The sequence below is a fragment of the Equus caballus genome, chromosome 10 (genome assembly GCF_041296265.1).
Source record: "Equus caballus isolate H_3958 breed thoroughbred chromosome 10, TB-T2T, whole genome shotgun sequence".
NCBI classification, from domain to species: domain Eukaryota; kingdom Metazoa; phylum Chordata; class Mammalia; order Perissodactyla; family Equidae; genus Equus; species Equus caballus.
In genome coordinates, this window is record NC_091693.1 from 9,578,468 (window position 1) to 9,596,362 (window position 17,895).

Genomic DNA, 17,895 nt, shown 5'->3' on the forward strand with positions numbered 1-17,895 from the left:
CTGGAGGCCAGGGAGGCTGAGCCAGGGGCTCCGACCTCCACCTCCCTCTCACCCCATTCCATCAACTTCGTTCCCTCCTGTCCACCGCAGGACAAAGAGATTTACCGCTGGCCCATCAAGGAGTCCTTGAAGGCCATGATTGCCTGGGAATGGACGATAGAGAAGGCCAGGGAGGGTGACGAGGAGAAGACGGAGAAGAAAAAAACGCGGAAGATATCCCAAAGTGCCCAGGTGGAGGCGGGGCCGGGGCAGAGGGCGGGGTCACCAGGGGGTGGGCAGGGGCTAGGGCGAGGGGCGGGGCCGGGAGAGGGTGGGGCCAGGCAGGGGGTGGGTCGAGAAGGGAGAAGAGCCAAGGGAAGGGGGCGGGGTCGGGGAAGGCGGGAGGGCAGGAAGGCTGAGAAATCTGGGAAAGGAGAGGGCATGGTCGGAAGAACCGCAAACAGCAGAGGAGAGAAGGCGAAAGTGACTTAGAGACGGGGCCTTAAGGAAAAGGCGCCGAGCAGGGGTCTAGGGCCAGGCGCAGGGTGGATTGGGTTGGGGCCCGGGCTCCCTGCTAGGCCGTCAAGCCCCCCTCTCCCCCTTGTCCTCTCAGACCTATGATCCGCGCGAAGGCTACAACCCGCAGCCCCCCGACCTCAGCGGAGTTACCTTGTCCCGGGAGCTGCAGGTGAGACCCCTGACTCTGTATTTGGGGACATGGAGATGTCTGTTGGGGTTGGAGGATCCTCTGAATCTGGGCCTTGAGTCTTTGCATCCACTCCCAGGCCATGGCAGAGCAACTGGCGGAGAATTACCACAACACGTGGGGGCGGAAGAAGAAGCAGGAGCTGGAGGCCAAGGGTGAGGCGGCCATCCGGCCCTGCACAGACCCCCTTCACCGCGGTCCCCTAGTCACGGGCTCCGCAGGGTGCAGTCGTGTGACTTTGCACAATTGCTTTCACCCGCTGAAGCTCGGTTTCTGCGTCTGTGCAATGGGGATAATGACAGCGTTTGCTACCTAGGGCTGTAGCGAGGGTGTGAGGAGCATCGGAAAGCCATGTTCTGGTTATTCTTACCTCAGTCCTTATTACACTAATCGTGCACGCCCTAAACTACAGAACCACTTCCATGAGAGTGGCCCGGGTCCTCCCCAGCCCCCTGATACCTGGTCTTTGCCGCTGCAGGTGGTGGCTCCCACCCCCTGCTGGTCCCCTACGACACGCTCACGGCCAAGGAGAAGGCACGAGATCGAGAGAAGGCCCAGGAGCTGCTCAAGTTCCTGCAGATGAACGGCTATGCCGTCACCAGGCACGAGGGCTGGGAGCTGGACCTGGGAGTAGCGCGGGACGTGGGCGGAACCGCAGGGCAAAAGCTGGGAGAATCCCACCGGGCAGAGGGCGGGGGGACGGAGGGGCTAAGGAGGGTGGGGCCTGGAGAGGAGGGGCGGGGCCAGAGAGGAGGGGGCTAAGAGGGTGGGGCCTGGAGAGGAGGGGCGGGGCCAGCGAGGAGGGGGCTAAGAGGGGTGGGGCCTGGAGAGGAGGGGCGGGGCCAGAGAGGAGGGGGCTAAGAGGGTGGGGCCTGGAGAGGAGGGGCGGGGCCAGAGAGGAGGGGGCTAAGAGGGGTGGGGCCTGGAGAGGAGGGGCGGGGCCAGAGAGGAGGGGGCTAAGAGGGGTGGGGCCTGGAGAGGAGGGGCGGGGCCAGAGAGGAGGGGGCTAAGAGGGTGGGGCCTGGAGAGGAGGGGCGGGGCCAGAGAGGGGAGGAGGCTAAGAGGGGTGGGGCCTGGAGAGGAGGGGCGGGGCCAGAGAGGAGGGGGCTAAGAGGGGTGGGGCCTGGAGAGGAGGGGCGGGGCCAGAGAGGAGGGGGCTAAGAGGGGTGGAGCCTGGAGAGGAGGGGCGGGGCCAGAGAGGGGAGGAGGCTAAGAGGGTGGGGCCTGGAGAGGAGGGGTGGGGCCAGGAGGGGAGGAGGCTAAGAAGGTGGGGCCTGGAGAACAGGGGTGGGGCCAGGAGGGGAGGAGGCTAAGAGGGTGGGGCCTGGAGAACAGGGGTGGGGCCAGAGAGGGAGGGAGGCTAAGGCGGGGGTGGTATGTGGAGAGTGGGGGCGGGGTGAATAGGGGTGGGGCCTGGAGGCGTGGGCAAGGCCAGAGGGGAGGAGGCTAAGAGGGATGGGGCCAGGGTGGAGCAGGGAACTCCCTAGGGTCCCCGAGGTGAGGCAGCAGCCTGCGGAGGCAGGGCTGGGGGGCAGAGGCAGCACTGGCGAGGCGTGGTAAATAGGGCAGGCGTGCTGCCGGGTCGACCCCTCTCTCTGCGTGTCCGCGCAGAGGCCTTAAGGACATGGAGCTGGACACGTCTTCCATTGAGAAGCGCTTCGCCTTCGGCTTCCTGCAGCAGTTGCTGCGCTGGATGGACATTTCCCAAGAGTTTATCGCCCACCTGGGTACGCAGAATTCCCTCCCGATGCCCACGCTCCCTGCAGGTGCACCCAGGGGCCCGGTTTCCTGCCTTTCTCCTTCCTCCCCTCATCTGCTTAGTGTGCCAGACACTGTCCTGGGTGTTGACAATACAGCAGTGAACGAGACAGAGATCTCTGCAACTTACAGTCCTGGGGTGGCTTCAGACAGTGAACGTCAGAAATCGCGGGATCCCTTCGCGTGTTAGAAGGTGGTTAGGTTATGGGAAGAATTCACCAGGGCCAGCTAAGGAGGCCTGGAAATGTGGGGCGATGGAGGCCGTGAAAACTCAAATAGAATATTCTAGGAAGACCTTGAAGGAGCTGGGGAGGGAGCCGTGTGGACATCTGGGGAGCGTTCCAGGCAGAGGAGCCCCCGTGCAAAGGCTCTGAGAGGTCGCTGTATGAGCATTAGGAGGCCACCGAGTGACTGAGGGGAGCGGGAGAGGACATGGGGTCAGAGAGGTGACAGGGGCAGATCCTGTGGGGCTTTGCAGGCCATGGTGAGGCCTGTTGGCTTTTGCTGAGCGACTCCATGTTCACAGGCTCCCTGTGGGAACGGACTAGGGGGCAGGAGCAGGAGAGGGTGAGAACTGGGCAGATTCTGGATCTAGTCTGAAGGCTGAGCCTCCTGGGATGCCCTGCGCATGTCCCGTCTGTTCATTAATTTATTCCAAATTTATTCAGTACAAGTTCAGGAAGAAAAGGGCCTGTAATAGGTGAGGAGGGGGATGTTCCAAGGCCTTAGCCCATCCTGGTTTGTCCTCCTCCCCATTTTCAGCCTCAGGAAGGGCTTGATCAAGGAGTCAGGGGATCAGATGGAAGGTAGGGGAGAGAGGTTTATCTCAAAGCCAACAGAGGGAGCCTCATATCAAGAATCTATCTCCCATCATTTTCTAACTCTGCCCCGTCAGAACACCCTGAGTTCCCCAGCCTTGAACCCACCATCACCCCTCTTTGCCCTCCCCCACCAGAGGCTGTGGTGAGCAGTGGACGAGTAGAAAAGTCCCCGCACGAACAGGAGATTAAATTCTTTGCCAAGGTGAGGGGTGGGCTCAGAAGCTGGAGGGGCTGGGGACAGGGTGGGCTCTCCCCACCTTTCACCTAGTCCCCCCCATCTCTTCCCCATCCCCCCAGATCTTGCTCCCTTTGATCAACCAGTACTTCACCAACCACTGCCTCTATTTCCTGTCCACACCGGCCAAAGTGCTGGGCAGTGGCGGCCACGCCTCCAACAAGGAGAAGGAAATGATCACCAGGTGGGCCGCCCTGTGACCTCTGACCCAGCCCCCTGACCTCACAGGATTGCAATCCTGGACCCCTTCCTCCAACCTTGCACCTCAGGGGCTCTGTCCAGGTGCTGGGCACTGGCCGCTGTACCTGCAGGAGTGATCGAAGGGCTGGGGTGCCCAGGACTAGGGGTTTCCTAGGCAACCGGGGATGAATTGGTCGACCTGTCAGAAAGGCAGGCCGGCCTCCGCCCGTCAGCATTCCGCTTCCTGCCCGTGACTTTCAACCTTGCTCATCTCTCTGCCCCTCCCCACCCCTCCTGTCTCCTTCGCTTTCTTCTCCATCATCCTCGCTCCTCCTGGCCCTGTCTTCTGGCCTTGTCTCCCTGTCTTCCTTGTCCCTGCCTCCTCTAATTGTGTCCTTGTCCCCTTGGTGTCCTCGCTCCGTCTCCCCTGGCCTTCTGTCCCGCTCTCTTTCTTCAGCCTCTTCTGCAAGCTTGCCGCCCTTGTCCGCCACCGGGTCTCTCTCTTCGGTAAGTGGCTCTGCTCCCCGAGCCTTTCTCCCTCATCTTCTCTCTCTCCCCTCGTCACCAGCCCCGCCCTGGAGAAACAAAGCCCAGGCTCACGGCTCAGTCTGAGCAGCCTTCGCTGTGTTCCTCCTCTGGTCTCGGACGTGGACTGGGTCGTCCTGGGGACAGGGCAGTGACGGGGACAGCCCTGGGCCCTGCCCTCATGGAGCTCCCAGGCCAGTGAGGGGACAGACTCATCACCAGACAGCGACAGCCTGAGGGGTCAGGGGTGGGATGGGGGGCCAGGTAGAGGGGTCGGGGATGGGATGGGGGCCCAGGCAGAGGGGTCAGGGATGGGATCGGGGGCCAGGTAGAGGGGTCAGGGCCGGGATGGGGGGCCAGGCAGAGGGGTCAGGGCTGGGATAGGGGAGCGATGGGGTCTAGGGGAGTCGAGGTAGGGGTGGGGTGGGATGGGGAGAGGTCGGGTGGGGTCGGTGTGGCGGAGTTCTCTAGCCCGTTCTTCACCCTAGCCCGTCTTCCTCTCCCAGGGACAGATGCTCCAGCTGTGGTCAACTGTCTTCACATCCTGGCACGCTCCCTGGATGCCAGGTAGGGCCGTGGGTCGTGGCGCCCCCTCCCCCCCAGCCCCCGTTCTCCTAGACTCTCCGACATCTAGAATCTGCGATTCTAGAGCTGGGGTGCCCCCGCTTCCCGCCTAGGACGGTGATGAAGTCCGGCCCCGAGATCGTGAAGGCCGGCCTCCGCTCCTTCTTCGAGAGTGCCTCGGAGGACATCGAGAAGATGGTGGAGAACCTGCGCCTGGGGAAGGTGTCGCAGGCGCGCACGCAGGTGAAGGGCGTGGGCCAGAACCTCACCTACACCACCGTGGCCCTGCTGCCTGTCCTCACCACGCTCTTCCAGCACATTGCCCAGCACCAGTTCGGAGACGACGTCATCCGTAAGGGCTCCTGACCCAGGGGGCAGGGGTCGGGGGTCAGGGCAGCCAACACCACCCACCCTGTGCGCCTGATAGCATCCCCAGGTGTTTGAATGTGTATTTCCTGAGTGGGTTATTGCTGTAAGGACGGTGTGCAGCCAGTATATCGGCAGGTAACAGAATGAGTTAATGAGGTACGAGTTCAGAGCTCTGACAAAAGACTCTGAATTACTGGAGCTTAAACCAGAGAGAAATGTATTTCTTTCTCATGTGATGATCCACTTGTAAGTGGATCATACCGTCAGGATCCCTGGTCCCATCACCTTGCTGCTCTGCCATCCCTGAACTGTTGCTTTATCCTTCTGGCCCAAGATGGCACACGCTATATCCTCATTCGAGCCTGTAGGAGACGGGAAAAGCAAAGAGGAGGGCACCTCGGTTCTTTTAAAGGAACAGTCTAGAAGTGGTCCGCATCCCTTCTGCCTACATCCATCCCATTGGCCAGAACTTAGCACATGGCCACGTGTTGCCGCAAAGGAGGCTGGGAAAATAGTCTTTATTCTGGGAGGTCATGTGTGGGGCTAAATATTGGAGGTCTGTCATAGGAAGGAGAGAAGGGCAGGAAGAAGGTAAGAGCAGATATGGGGAATCATTAGCAGCGTCTGCAGTGTTTATCTCACCAAACGGCATCTACAGCGTGTGACCCAGCCTGGGATGTGTGTAGCATACTGTCGTTAAGGGGACACGGACAAGATGGACCTTATTGGTAAAAGAAAAGTAGCACTTGGATGGGTTCTTCCCCGGTCTAACATTTTATTTCGAAAATTTAAAAACATACGGAAAAGTCAAAAGAAGAGGATTGTTAACGATTTGCCCCGTTGCTTTTCCTTCACTGTCTGGGGGATGGTATCTACAAACGTTTTGCTCAACTTTTGCATGTGAGTTGCACGCACAGTGACATTTCATCCGTGAACATTCAGCCTGCATCCCCTGGGACAGGAACCTCCTCTCGGGGACCCGCAACCTCAGCATGCCGCCTCACCTGACTATATTTAAATTTCCGTTACCCTCCAAATGTCTTTGAGTTTTTCAAAACAATTTTGAATTGAATCCAGTGGTGTTTCTCCACTACATTTGGTTGTTAGGTCTCTGTCGTCTCTTTTCAATCTAGAACAGCCCCCCTGCCCACTTTCTGCCCTCCTGACATTTGTGAAGTGGATGGGGTTCTTTTTTTTTTTTTTTGAGGAAGATTAGCCCGGAGCTAACTGCAGCCAATCCTCCTCTTTTTGCTGAGGAAGACTGGCCCTGAGCTAACATCCATGCTCATCTTCCTCCACGTTATATGTGGGATGCCTACCACAGCATGGCGTGCCAAGTGGTGCCATGTCCGTACCCGGGATCCAAACCAGTGAACCCTGGGCCGCCAAGGCAGAACGTGCACACTTAGCCACTGTGCCTCCGGGCCAGCCCTGATGGGGTTCTTAGCCTAGCTTCCGGCGCCGGGGGGGGGGGGGGGATAATCTAAAACTGTAGTCAGGATTGGAGTTTTGCTTGTGTTCTTCTGGAGCCAGCGTCCATTGCTATCATCAAAGAGCTCCATGACTCCTCTCATGGGGTGCTTGCTGTGTGCCCTGTTCCAGCTGCTTTCCAGGTAGTAACTCGTTAATCCCCACAACCACCCCATGAGGAAGATGCTATAATTATCTGCATTTTACAAATAGGGAAACTGAGGCCAAGAGAGAGCTGGTCCTTGCTCAAGTCACAAAACTAGTAAATGGCAGGCTGGCCTTACAGCCCCTGCTCTTACCCTCTGTTGGAGACGAGGGAGGGTGGGGAAGGACGAGTCGGGTGGGCACATCCCCGACCTCCCCTCCCCCCCTCCCTCCCTCAGTGGATGACGTCCAGGTCTCTTGCTACCGAACGCTGTGCAGTATCTACTCTCTGGGAACCACCAGGAACCCTTACGTGGAAAAGTAAGGAGGAAGAGCCATGGTTTGTGGCTGGGGTGGGTACTGTGGTGGCTCGGGGAGGAGAGGGCGCAGGAGAAGATGGGGGGAGAGAAAAGCAGGGGAGACGGTCAGTCCTCGGCCACAGACGTGCGCACTGTGGCAGCTGCAGTTCCCCAAGGCGGCCACGTGAGGGCGCACAGGGGGAGGGAAGGCCCGCGGAGGCCACCAGTGGGGGCCACGTGGTCAGGCACTTGCCGGTCAGGGTGCCCGGTTGCTCTCCACGGGGGAACAAGCTTGCCTGGCCAGGGGCACGCAGAAATGAGGGTAGCACACAGGAGCCACAGCAGCCTGGGAGCACCGGGGAGGGCCGCGGGCCGTGCCCGCATGGGCTCTCCTGAGCCCGGATCACCAGTGGAGTCGGGTGGCAGTCAGGAAGCCTGGGGAAAAGGCCACATCGATGCCCACCGGTGCCGGGCGTCTCTGCTCTGAAGGGCTCTAGGGACAGGCACTTCTGTGAATGAAGGGGCTGGGACCCAGGACCAGGCAGAGGGGGCCATGGGAACTAAGTAGCCCCCTCTTGCAGGCTGCGGCCAGCCCTGGGGGAGTGCCTGGCACGCCTAGCAGCGGCCATGCCAGTGGCGTTTCTGGAGCCTCAGCTGAACGAGTATAATGCCTGCTCCGTGTACACCACCAAGTCTCCCCGCGAGCGGGCCAGTAAGTCATGTAGGGTGGGGCAGCGGTCAGGGTCACATCCCGCCCAGCATGGGGCCCAGGGGAGAGCCCACTTTGGGAGCAGTATGGCCCCATCTGGGCTCTGAGGGGCTGAGGATTCCCCAGGTTGGGGGTGCTCCAGATAGGAGAATCCTGGAGTTTGGGGGGGCCTGGTTTGTGGCGTGGACACTGAGGTCTATGGGAGATGGGTTGGCATGCCCTGACCCCTCCCTGCACCCCAGTCCTGGGGCTCCCCAACAGCGTGGAGGAGATGTGTCCCGACATCCCGGTGCTGGAGCGGCTCATGGCAGACATCGGGGGGCTGGCCGAGTCGGGGGCCCGCTACACAGAGATGCCGCACGTCATTGAGATCACACTGCCCATGCTGTGCAGCTACTTGCCCCGCTGGTGGGAGCGCGGGCCCGAGGCGCCCCCGCCTGCCCTGCCCGCCGGGGCGCCCCCGCCCTGCACAGCCGTCACCTCCGACCACCTCAACTCCCTGTTGGGAAATATCCTGCGAATCATCGTCAACAACCTGGGCATCGATGAGGCCACGTGGATGAAGCGGCTCGCTGGTGGGTCTGGGGGCACCAGGCTCCTGAGGGCTGGGGCCAGTGTCCCGGGGCTCCGGTCCCGTGACTGAGGTCTGATAGGGACATCCTGGGGTCCGTGGTCTCCTGGGAGTTGGGAGGAGTCAGAATCTAGGTTTGTTCAGGGTCAAAAGGCCAGGGGTCAGAATCTCAGGTGCCTAGGGTCTGAGGTAGATGGATGGGTCCTGGGAGCCCGCCAGGCTGCATTCTGAATGTCTAGAGCCTGGAGAGAGTTAGGCCAGGGGTCAGGAGCTGGGCCAGAAGCCTGAGTTCCTTATGCAAAGGGTCAGAGGAAGAGGTCAAGTGTCAAGGTCCCTGATATGGACAGTTAAGCTTCTAGGTCAGGGGGTCAATAAATGAGTCTTTAAAGAGTTGGGGCCGGCCCGGTGGCCAAGTAGTTAAGTTTGCTTGCTCCGCTTTGGCGGCCCAGGGTTCACAGGCTCGGATCCTGGGTGCAGACATGGCACCACTTGTCAAGCCACACTGTGGTGGTGTCCCATATACAAAACAGAGGAAGACTGGCACAGATGTCAGCTCAGTGACAATCTTCCTCAAGCAAAAAGAGGAGGATTGGCAACAGATGTTAGCTCAGGGCCAATCTTCCTCACAAAAGAAAAAAAAAGAGTTGGGATTCCCAGTTCAGAAGTTCCATGTCAGGAATTGAGTTTTGAATCGTGGTCAAGCTAGACTGGGGCTGGGATCAGAGACCAGGGTCAGAGGTCAGAAACTGGGATAAGAAGCCTGGGGTCATAGTCAGAAGTCATGCAGTGAGGTAAGAGTCTGGGCATGGGCCAGGCAGGGGTGAGAGGTCATGGGCTAGGGTAAGAGATCAAGTTAGGATTCAGTCATTGGGGTCAGAGATCAGAGACTTGTGCAGGCTGGGGTCACAGGTTCAGGTCAAAGGTTATGGCTGGGATCAGGGTTCAGGTGCTATGTCAGAGGTCAGGGCCCAAGGTGAGGAGCAGGATCAGAGGTAGATGCTGGGGTTAGAAGCCAGGGTAAGGCTGGGGTCAACAATAGCTGCTGGGTCACAGGTACAGGCTGGGGGTCATGGATGGGAACAGAGGTCCGGGGTGGGGTCAGAGGTCAGAGGTCAGCTGCCGGAGTTGGAGGCCGGCCAGCAGCGAGTGCGCCCTGTCCGCCCTGCAGTGTTCGCCCAGCCCATCGTGAGCCGGGCCCGGCCGGAGCTTCTGCACTCGCACTTCATCCCCACGATCGGGCGGCTGCGCAAGCGCGCGGGCAAGGTGGTGGCCGAGGAGGAGCAGCTGCGCCTGGAGGCCAAGGCCGAGGCCCAGGAGGGCGAGCTCCTGGTGCGGGACGAGTTCTCTGTGCTCTGCCGCGACCTCTACGCCCTCTACCCGCTGCTCATCCGCTACGTGGACAACAACAGGTCAGCACGTCCCCGCCGTGCACACTCACCCGACCCCTGACCTCTGACCGGCTGTAAACTTCCCACAATTCTCACCTGACCCTGTCCAACCTTCTGACCCCCCCCCCCCAACACACACACACAACTGCTTCTGGCCCAACAAAACCCAGCCTGCTGGCCTCTGCTCCCCGACCCCTCCTGAATTGGAGCCCCTGTGAGGAGACCCCCCCTTTCCCCTCCAGGCGTGGGGACACGTGGCTGTCTAATTTATGCAGGGCTTCCTCCGTCATTGAGGGAAGAAAGGCAAACAGTGCAGTCTGGCCAGCCTAGCTTCCCCCAGCAACATGGGTCTTAAACAAAAGGGCAAGCGCAGGCATTGACTAAAATCTCCCTAAAGTCAGAAGCAGTGTTAACCAGTTATTAACTCCAAGGTGCGGCCTCACTCAGGAACAGCAAGTAAATTTCAACTCCAAGTTCCATTCCGGTTGAAACATTTTAAGGTTGCAGCAGACTTTGTGAGAAAGGGTGCTCGGATTGATTAGTTATGTCTGTGAGGAGAGCAGAAAGGGAAAGTGGTGGTATGCATGCTGACATCTTTGCACATCCATCTTGTGCTCATGAGTGGGCACTGCTATAGGGCAGACTCCTAGGGGAGGGGGTGCTGGGTCAGAGTGTGAACAGGTAAACTGTGGTATATTCAGACAGTGGAATACTACACGGCAATGAAAGCGAACAGCCTGTTGCAACACACAACAACGTGGATGAATCGCACAAACATCAGGTTGAATGAAAGCAGTCCGAAGAATGAAAAATAGAGTACATATCGCATCCTCTATTTATGTAACACTCAAGAACAGACAAAAATAACTTCTGGGCCAGAAGTCAGGGAGAAGGGTCATCTTTCAAGAGGAGGGAAGGCGGAGTGGCTGGAGGACACGAGGGTTCTCCTGGGGACTGGAAATGGTCTATTTCTTGACTTGGGTGGTGGTTATGCAAGTGTGTTCACTTTGTGGTAATTCATTGAGTTGACACTTTATAAGTATGTTACACTTCAAGAAAAAGGTTAGAGAAAGAAAAAACTTTTTTAACAAAAGAAATGGCCATTTAAAAATTTCAAATCATCTGAATGGCCAGAATCCCCTAGAAAACTCCATCCCTCCCCCCCATTGCCATCTCCTGGTCCCCCTGGTCGCCGCCCCTGAGCTCTCTCTGCGTGGCCCCCTCTCCTGGTGTCTCCGCCTCCCCCTCGCAGCCATCGCTCACGAGCCCCTTCCCTACCGCTCAGGGCGCACTGGCTGACGGAGCCCAATCCCAGCGCGGAGGAGCTGTTCCGGATGGTGGGCGAGATCTTCATCTACTGGTCCAAGTCGCACGTGAGTCCCCGCCCACTCCGCCCCTGCTCTCCCTAACCCCGCCCCCGCCGCCCCAAGATGCCCTCCGCCACCCCGTCTGACCCCCAGCACTGCCTCCCCCGCCAGAACTTCAAGCGCGAGGAGCAGAACTTTGTGGTCCAGAATGAGATCAACAACATGTCGTTTCTGACCGCCGACAACAAGAGCAAAATGGCCAAGGTGGGTGCTCTGCTCTGGGAGGAGGACTCAGCAGGGGTGGAGGGAACACCCTGCAGGGCTTCCAGCTGACGCTCCTCACCCAGCCAACCTGTCCGGTCCGGTCCTGTCCTGCTCACATTCCCTGCAGCCCCAGCCCCCTCCCCCATCTCCCTCCCCTCTCATCCCCATCTCCTCCCTCCTCCCCACATGCCTTCCCGCCCCAGTTCATCTTCCGCCTCTCTCTTCCCAATCTCCCTCCTCCCTATCTCCCTTTTCATCTCCCTCCTCCCCATCTTCCTTCTCCCCTTCTCTCTCCTCCCCATCTCCCGCCTCCATCCCAATTTCCTCCTCTCCCATCTCCCATTTCTTTCCTCCTACCCCCCCTTTTTCTTCCCTCATCCTTCTCAGAACTGCCCCCCTCAGAGTCCTAAAGAACAAACCCACCCTCCTGGAGTCAAGGTCTAGAAAGGCCCAGCTCGGGGATGCGAGTCGGGTGGGGCAGAGGAGCTGGGGTAGGGCCGTGTGGAGGGGGCCTGGGGTTGTCTGAGGGCCTGGGGTAACCCTCTTGTCTCTGTCCGCAACCCGATGAAGCAGGCAGGAGATGTACAGGTCAGCCCCACGTCTGGGACCTTCCGCATGGCTCTCGGCTAATACCCTCTTCACCCCCAAACTCCAGCCTCAGCGCCGCCTCCAGGAAACCCCTGTCCCCACTCCACACCCCTCATCCTTGGCTCCCAGCCTCCATCCTCATTCCCTTCCTCTCCCCACCTCCCTGAACCATCCATTCCCTCCCCAACCCTCAGCTTCTGGCAATCTAACTTTTTTTTTGTTAACTTTTGTTTAAAAAAAAAAACCCAGCACCTCTCAGCTTTCCCTGAAGCACCTCTCGAAGCATTGTGGGCTGAGGTCATGGGGGATGGGAAGGGGGTGGGAAAGGCACGCGCATGGCTGGGTTTAAGGCTTGGGCTCTGGAATCAGACAGACTTGGGTTAGAATCCTGACTCTTGGCAGTTAGCTGTGTGACCTTGGTCAAGTGTCATCCTTTTGAGCCTTGGATGGCATCGGGCCACTGGCCCATGGCCCCCCACCCCAGGGCTCTGCAAGGACTCAGTGAGAAGCTGCATGTGTGGCCCACGTGGGTCATGCTCGATATGACGAGCCAGCGTGGATGTGGCTCTGGCCGAAGCTTGTCATCAGTGCTTCCCATTGGCATGACTGGGCTGGCCCTGGCCATGGGTCTGCACCCAGGCTTCAGAACACGGCTGTGGGACTCTGTGCCCCGTGTTTCTGCTTCCAGATCTTTCTGGATGTCTCTTGCATCTTCTCTCTTCCTGTCTCCTTGTCTGTCTCGGTTTCTCAGTGTCTCTCTTTTTCTTCCAACTTCTCTCTTGAGACTCTTTATGGTTCTGCGTCTTTGTCTCATTCTTGGGAACTCAGTCTTGGGAGATGAAATGTGGGGTTGTGCATGTTGCATGCGGGGGGCGGAGGGGGTCGTGCTGGGAGTTCTCAGGGGATTCTGGGAGAAGAACGCCAGAGGTTGAGAAAGGCCTGAGAGTTGGGGGAAATCTGGAAGGGTTTGGGGTAGAAGTTGGGGATTTCGGATAGGGGTTAGGGTCTGGGAGGGTTGAGGGTCAGGGCTGAGGGTCTGAAATGAAAGATCAGCAAGGTCTGGGGTGGAAACTGAGGCAGGCTCTGAGATGGGAGAGGGGGTACCTGGTATCCAGGCTGGGGGCGGGAGTGTGGACAACGTCTGCAGGTTGGGGCTGGGGCAGGGGGCTGGGCTGGGACTCTGGCTGGCACTGAGCCCCGTGTCCCCACAGTCAGCTGGCTCGGACCAGGAACGCACCAAGAAGAAGCGCCGGGGGGACCGGTACTCCGTGCAGACGTCGCTGATTGTGGCCACGCTCAAGAAGATGCTGCCCATCGGCCTGAACATGTGTGCACCCACTGACCAGGACCTCATCATGCTGGCCAAGACCCGCTACGCCCTGGTGCCTGCCCAGCCCCATTCTGGGACCCTGCCAGATCCCTCTCAGCACCCCACCAAGCCCCCGGGACCCTAATGAACTCCAGGATCCCACAGGAAGCCCTCCCTTAGGGCCCTGCTGAGTCCTTCTCCAGGACCCTGAGGACTCACTGGCCCCTAGGATGCCCTGAGCCTGCCCCCAGGATGCTGAGGACCCTACTCAGGATACTGCCAGGGCCCTGGAACCGAAGGAGCCTAACTGGGACCCTTAACTAGAAAGGCCACTAAGACCCCTGGGACCCCAGGACCACACTGAGCCTTCAGGGACCCTACTGAATACCCACCCCCCCCCCCCCAGCACCACACCAAACCTGCTGGGATGCTGAGGGCCCCACCTGAGACACCATGAGCCCCCCTGAGACTCCTCCAAGCCCTCTACCAGGACCTTCCCAAACCCCTTGGGACCCACTAAAGCCCTCATGATCCCATTGGCCCTCCCCTTACTTCTGAGTCCCCACTGAGGTCCCCAGCTCACCACCTCTTTCCCTCAGGACTCTGGTGACCCCTCCCCTGGACTCTGCTGACACCCAGCTGAGCCCCCGAAGACTCAGGGGCCCAGTGAGCACCCTGTGACCCTAAGTAGCCCCCCAGAATCCTAATGGCCCCTTCTCCAGGGCCACACCCAAACCTCTGAGGTCTCAAGAATCCTCAACTGACCCCACCCTGAACCCTCTTAGGCCCTCTGGGACCCCAAAGAGGCCTCCCAGGACCCCACTTACCCCTGGCATGGGACAGCAGCCAATCCTTTTCAGCCTCAGGGACCCTAAGAAGCCCTCCCAGGATCCTGCTCTTAGACCCCTAGAACCTCCCCCAGGACGCTCCTAAGCACCCTCACAACCTACTCGCCCCCCTGGGGCCTGGAGACCACAGGCTTCTCCCCGGGATCACAAGCACCCCCTCTCCTGGAACCCTAATGGCTCCTTCCCTCTGGACCTCAAGCTCTTCCTGGGACCTCTTGAGTCCTGCCAAGACCCCAAAGAGCCCTCCACGGCCCCTCTGACCCTTCAGTTTGGTGCCCCTCTCCTTGAGGGCCCTCCTCTTCTGGGAGCCTAAGGAACCTCCACCTGCTGACCCCCCCCCCCTTTGGCCTCCATGTAGACCCCACCAGTCACATGGCTGAGCTGCCTGATCCCCATGACCTCTGTTGACCTTGCGTCTCCCTTATAACCCCCCTCACCCCCTCTGATCTTCGAAAACTCCCTGCCCCTCTCCCATGCACTCCTAGCCTCACGCTGACCCTCCCCGGACTCCGATCATCCCTCTGGCCTTATTTGACCTTTGAGACTATCCTATCTCCTCTCACGCCCTCCCCCCCACCACGAGGCCCCTCTAATGCTTACTGTCTCTTCGCGGTGCCTCTGTGGCCTCCGATGCCCTCTAGGACCCCCGCTCTGATCCTCCTGACCTTTGACCCAGTAGCTCTCAGACCCTCCCCACAGAAGCCTCTCACCAGCTGCTGGGGTGACGGGTCTAGAAGGGGTCAAGGGGGACGCTGGGAGCCCTCTGGAGTGACCCAGCCTGGCCATGTCTCCCCAGAAAGACACGGATGAGGAGGTCCGGGAATTTCTGCAGAACAACCTTCACCTTCAGGGAAAGGTACGCCCCCTTAATCTGAGACGCCGGGCGCCTGTCACGATATAGCAACAATCATAGCCGACGTTCCAGCGCTTACTGTGTACCAGGCAGCGAAGGACCTCCGGGTACCCGCTCACCCGCTGCATCGTCACGGCACGGGAGGGGCCGGGCGGCCGGGGAAGCCACGCTGCGCGGAGGGGCCCTGGGAGCACCCGGCCGAGGGGGCAGCGGGCAGGGGAGGGGCCCTCACGCCGGCGGCCGTCCTTCCTCCTCAGGTCGAAGGCTCCCCTTCCCTGCGCTGGCAGATGGCCCTGTACCGGGGCCTCCCCGGCCGCGAGGAGGACGCCGACGACCCCGAGAAGATCGTGCGCAGAGTCCAGGAAGTGTCTGCCGTGCTCTACCACCTGGAGCAGGTGCGCGGGCCCGAGGGGACCTGGAGCTCGCCTCTCTGGGCGGGGCAAGGGGCGGGCCTCGGCCCTGTGGGCGTGGCCTGTTGGTGAACTGTGGCTTCTGGGCGGGGCAAGGGGCGAGCCTCGGCCATGTGGGCGTGGCCTGTTGGTGAACTGCAGGTTCTGGGCGGGGCAAGGGGCGAGCCTCGGCCCGGTGGGCGGGCCCTGTTTATGAACCCTGGGTCTCGGGGCGGGGCAAGGGGCGGGCCTTGAATTTAAAGCAAGGCTTAGAATGGAAACTTGGCCTTGGGGGCAGGACCTGGTGCTTAATCTTGGGCCTGGGGCGGGGCCAGGGGCAGAACTTTGGGTCTGGGAGCGGCCGGGGAAGATGCCTGAGTCAGTGTGCAGGGCCTTGGGCGGGCAGTGCTCCTGGGTCTGCGAGCGGGGCCAGGTCTGGAAGCAGAGCCCAGGTCAGAACCTTGACTGTTGGTGGAGCCAAGGTGTTCCTTCGGCCCCGTGAGTCGGGCCTGAGTTTGGACCCAGGCACAGAGGGGCAGTTTTCCCCGGGGAGGGCCAGGGTCTTGGGGACATGACAGATTGTCCTCCCTCCAGATCGAGCACCCTTACAAGTCCAAGAAGGCCGTGTGGCACAAGCTCTTGTCCAAGCAGCGCCGGAGGGCAGTTGTCGCCTGTTTCCGCATGACCCCCCTGTACAACCTGCCCACGTAAGACCCCCAGGGAGGAGGGGAGCTTGAGGGGCAGTGGAGAAAGGGTGGCTGAGGAGGCGGGAGGACGGAGTGCCAACACGAGGGGGTCTCGAGGAATGGTTGGGGGAGGCAGATGCTAGGAGGTCAGAGGGGGCGTGGAGGGGAGAAGGTCCCAGTGTCATCCCACACCTTCCCTTGCAGGCACCGGGCATGTAACATGTTCTTGGAGAGCTACAAGGCGGTATGGATCCTGACTGAAGACCACAGTTTTGAGGACCGCATGATAGATGACCTTTCAGTGAGCTGGGGCCTGCCTGGGGGTGTGCGGGCAGAAGAGGATGGGGCTGGGGCCAGACTGTTCGTTGCACACCTCCAGAGGTCGCCCCTCGCGTTGAGGGGCAGGAACGGCAGCGTCTGGCTTGGGCGGAATTGGCGGGGGGAGGGCGCCCGCGCAGGATGTGTGGGAAGAGAAAAAAGTCCAGCCCAGCAGGGCTACAGGGAAGACAGGAGGGGGCTCTAGAAGCCCCTCCTCCAAGCCTCACCCCTCCCTCCAGAAAGCTGGGGAGCAGGAGGAGGAAGAGGAAGAAGTGGAGGAGAAGAAGCCAGACCCCCTGCACCAGCTGGTCCTGCACTTCAGCCGCACTGCCCTGACCGAAAAGAGGTGAGGACCCTTCCTGGGTCCTGGGGAAGGACCCCACTCCCCCCACCCCCACCCCGGCAGCCTCCCTGTTCCTCAAGAGAGACCCTCTGTGTCCTGGGGGAGCCCCACAGCTGCTCTTGTAATGTCATTTCACTAGGACAGACAGGGTCACATGTACTGTTGTGCAGGCTGAGCACTTCACAAGGGTTCACATCACAGTTGATAGCAATTTAGGCTTTTCTAGAAGACAGTGTCTTGCTCAAACAAAATCAGTATATTATAGGGGAGAAATCAGTATATTGTGACAAATTTCCAACAGGCAGAAGTAAGGAAGGGGAGCCTTCTTGTAATTCACACAAAGGCTTCGTACGGGCTAATGGCAGTCTGGGAATAAATAACAGTCATAAGGATGCTGCTGCTGTCTCTGATGCTAATAACAGGCAACATTTATCAAAGGCTTATTATGCGTGAGCCCCATGCTCAGTACTTGCTATATATATTCTCTCACTTAATCAAGTCAGGAGGGAGGAAGTCCAGGGCGGGGCAGTGACGCGATGACACTCACAGGGACCCAGGCTCTTCAGGCTTTCCACCCTGGCCACTCTGAGCTGTTGTCTTGCGGTCACAAGATGGATGCTGACCTTCCAGACATACCCACATGCCAGGCAGAAGAAGGGGCCACCGTTTCCTCTAAGCAAGACCAAAATCTTCCCCTCAGAGGAGAGGCCTCCCTGGCGGGCTTGTGCGCCATCTCATCGGCCAGAACTCGGACCTCGGGCCGCCACCGGCTGCAAGGGAGGCTGGGAGGCTGAGGGTCCTGTTTTCCATCCTCTGGGGAGGCAGGGACTGTGGAGTTGGGCTATCCAGGTTTGAATCCCAGCACACGCTGTGTGGCCTTGGCCAAGAAGGATCTCTGTGCCTCAGTTGTCTCATCTGTAAAATGGGGCTAGTAATCTATGTACCTCACAGGAACGCTGTGGGGAGTAATTTGTTAATATATACAAAGCACTTAGAACAGGGGCTAACAGAGTAAACACGCAGTAGGTGCTGGCCATACTTCTATTATCATTATTATTAATAATAATATTATAGAGGTGACCCGTGGAGAAGGAGGTTGGTCATGTTGTCAAGTGAGGCAGCAGGTGGCAAGGTGGCCCCTGAAGCTCCAGGCTTCCATTGCACCATTCTAGCGACCCCAGTGGAAGGGAACACTGCTACCAATAGCCCCAGCAAGACCCCCAGTGTGAATTGCGTGGGACCAGCCGGGATCACGTGACCATCTCTGACCTA

The 17,895-nt window shown here is 59.5% G+C and overlaps 1 protein-coding gene across 4 annotated transcripts in view; it reads left to right on the top strand.

Annotated features, from left to right (window-relative positions):
* The window catches only part of RYR1 (ryanodine receptor 1), a 106,386-nt gene that overhangs the window by 49,738 nt on the left and 38,753 nt on the right, over window positions 1-17,895 (top strand). For 2 of the 4 annotated variants that reach the window (XM_023649662.2, XM_070224377.1), the window contains exons 54-76: window positions 91-231; window positions 593-667; window positions 765-840; window positions 1,164-1,287; window positions 2,297-2,412; window positions 3,399-3,466; window positions 3,562-3,683; window positions 4,137-4,186; window positions 4,711-4,771; window positions 4,882-5,120; window positions 6,991-7,072; window positions 7,632-7,762; window positions 8,002-8,334; window positions 9,499-9,739; window positions 11,004-11,091; window positions 11,197-11,289; window positions 11,863-11,877; window positions 13,089-13,259; window positions 14,831-14,890; window positions 15,145-15,282; window positions 15,871-15,983; window positions 16,167-16,263; window positions 16,520-16,626. In XM_023649662.2, the coding sequence (XP_023505430.2) occupies window positions 91-231; window positions 593-667; window positions 765-840; window positions 1,164-1,287; window positions 2,297-2,412; window positions 3,399-3,466; window positions 3,562-3,683; window positions 4,137-4,186; window positions 4,711-4,771; window positions 4,882-5,120; window positions 6,991-7,072; window positions 7,632-7,762; window positions 8,002-8,334; window positions 9,499-9,739; window positions 11,004-11,091; window positions 11,197-11,289; window positions 11,863-11,877; window positions 13,089-13,259; window positions 14,831-14,890; window positions 15,145-15,282; window positions 15,871-15,983; window positions 16,167-16,263; window positions 16,520-16,626 (2,741 nt within the window). The remainder of the gene's footprint in view (window positions 1-90; window positions 232-592; window positions 668-764; window positions 841-1,163; window positions 1,288-2,296; window positions 2,413-3,398; window positions 3,467-3,561; window positions 3,684-4,136; window positions 4,187-4,710; window positions 4,772-4,881; window positions 5,121-6,990; window positions 7,073-7,631; window positions 7,763-8,001; window positions 8,335-9,498; window positions 9,740-11,003; window positions 11,092-11,196; window positions 11,290-11,862; window positions 11,878-13,088; window positions 13,260-14,830; window positions 14,891-15,144; window positions 15,283-15,870; window positions 15,984-16,166; window positions 16,264-16,519; window positions 16,627-17,895) is intronic. The other 2 variants (XM_023649663.2, XM_070224378.1) reach the window with 1 other exon arrangement.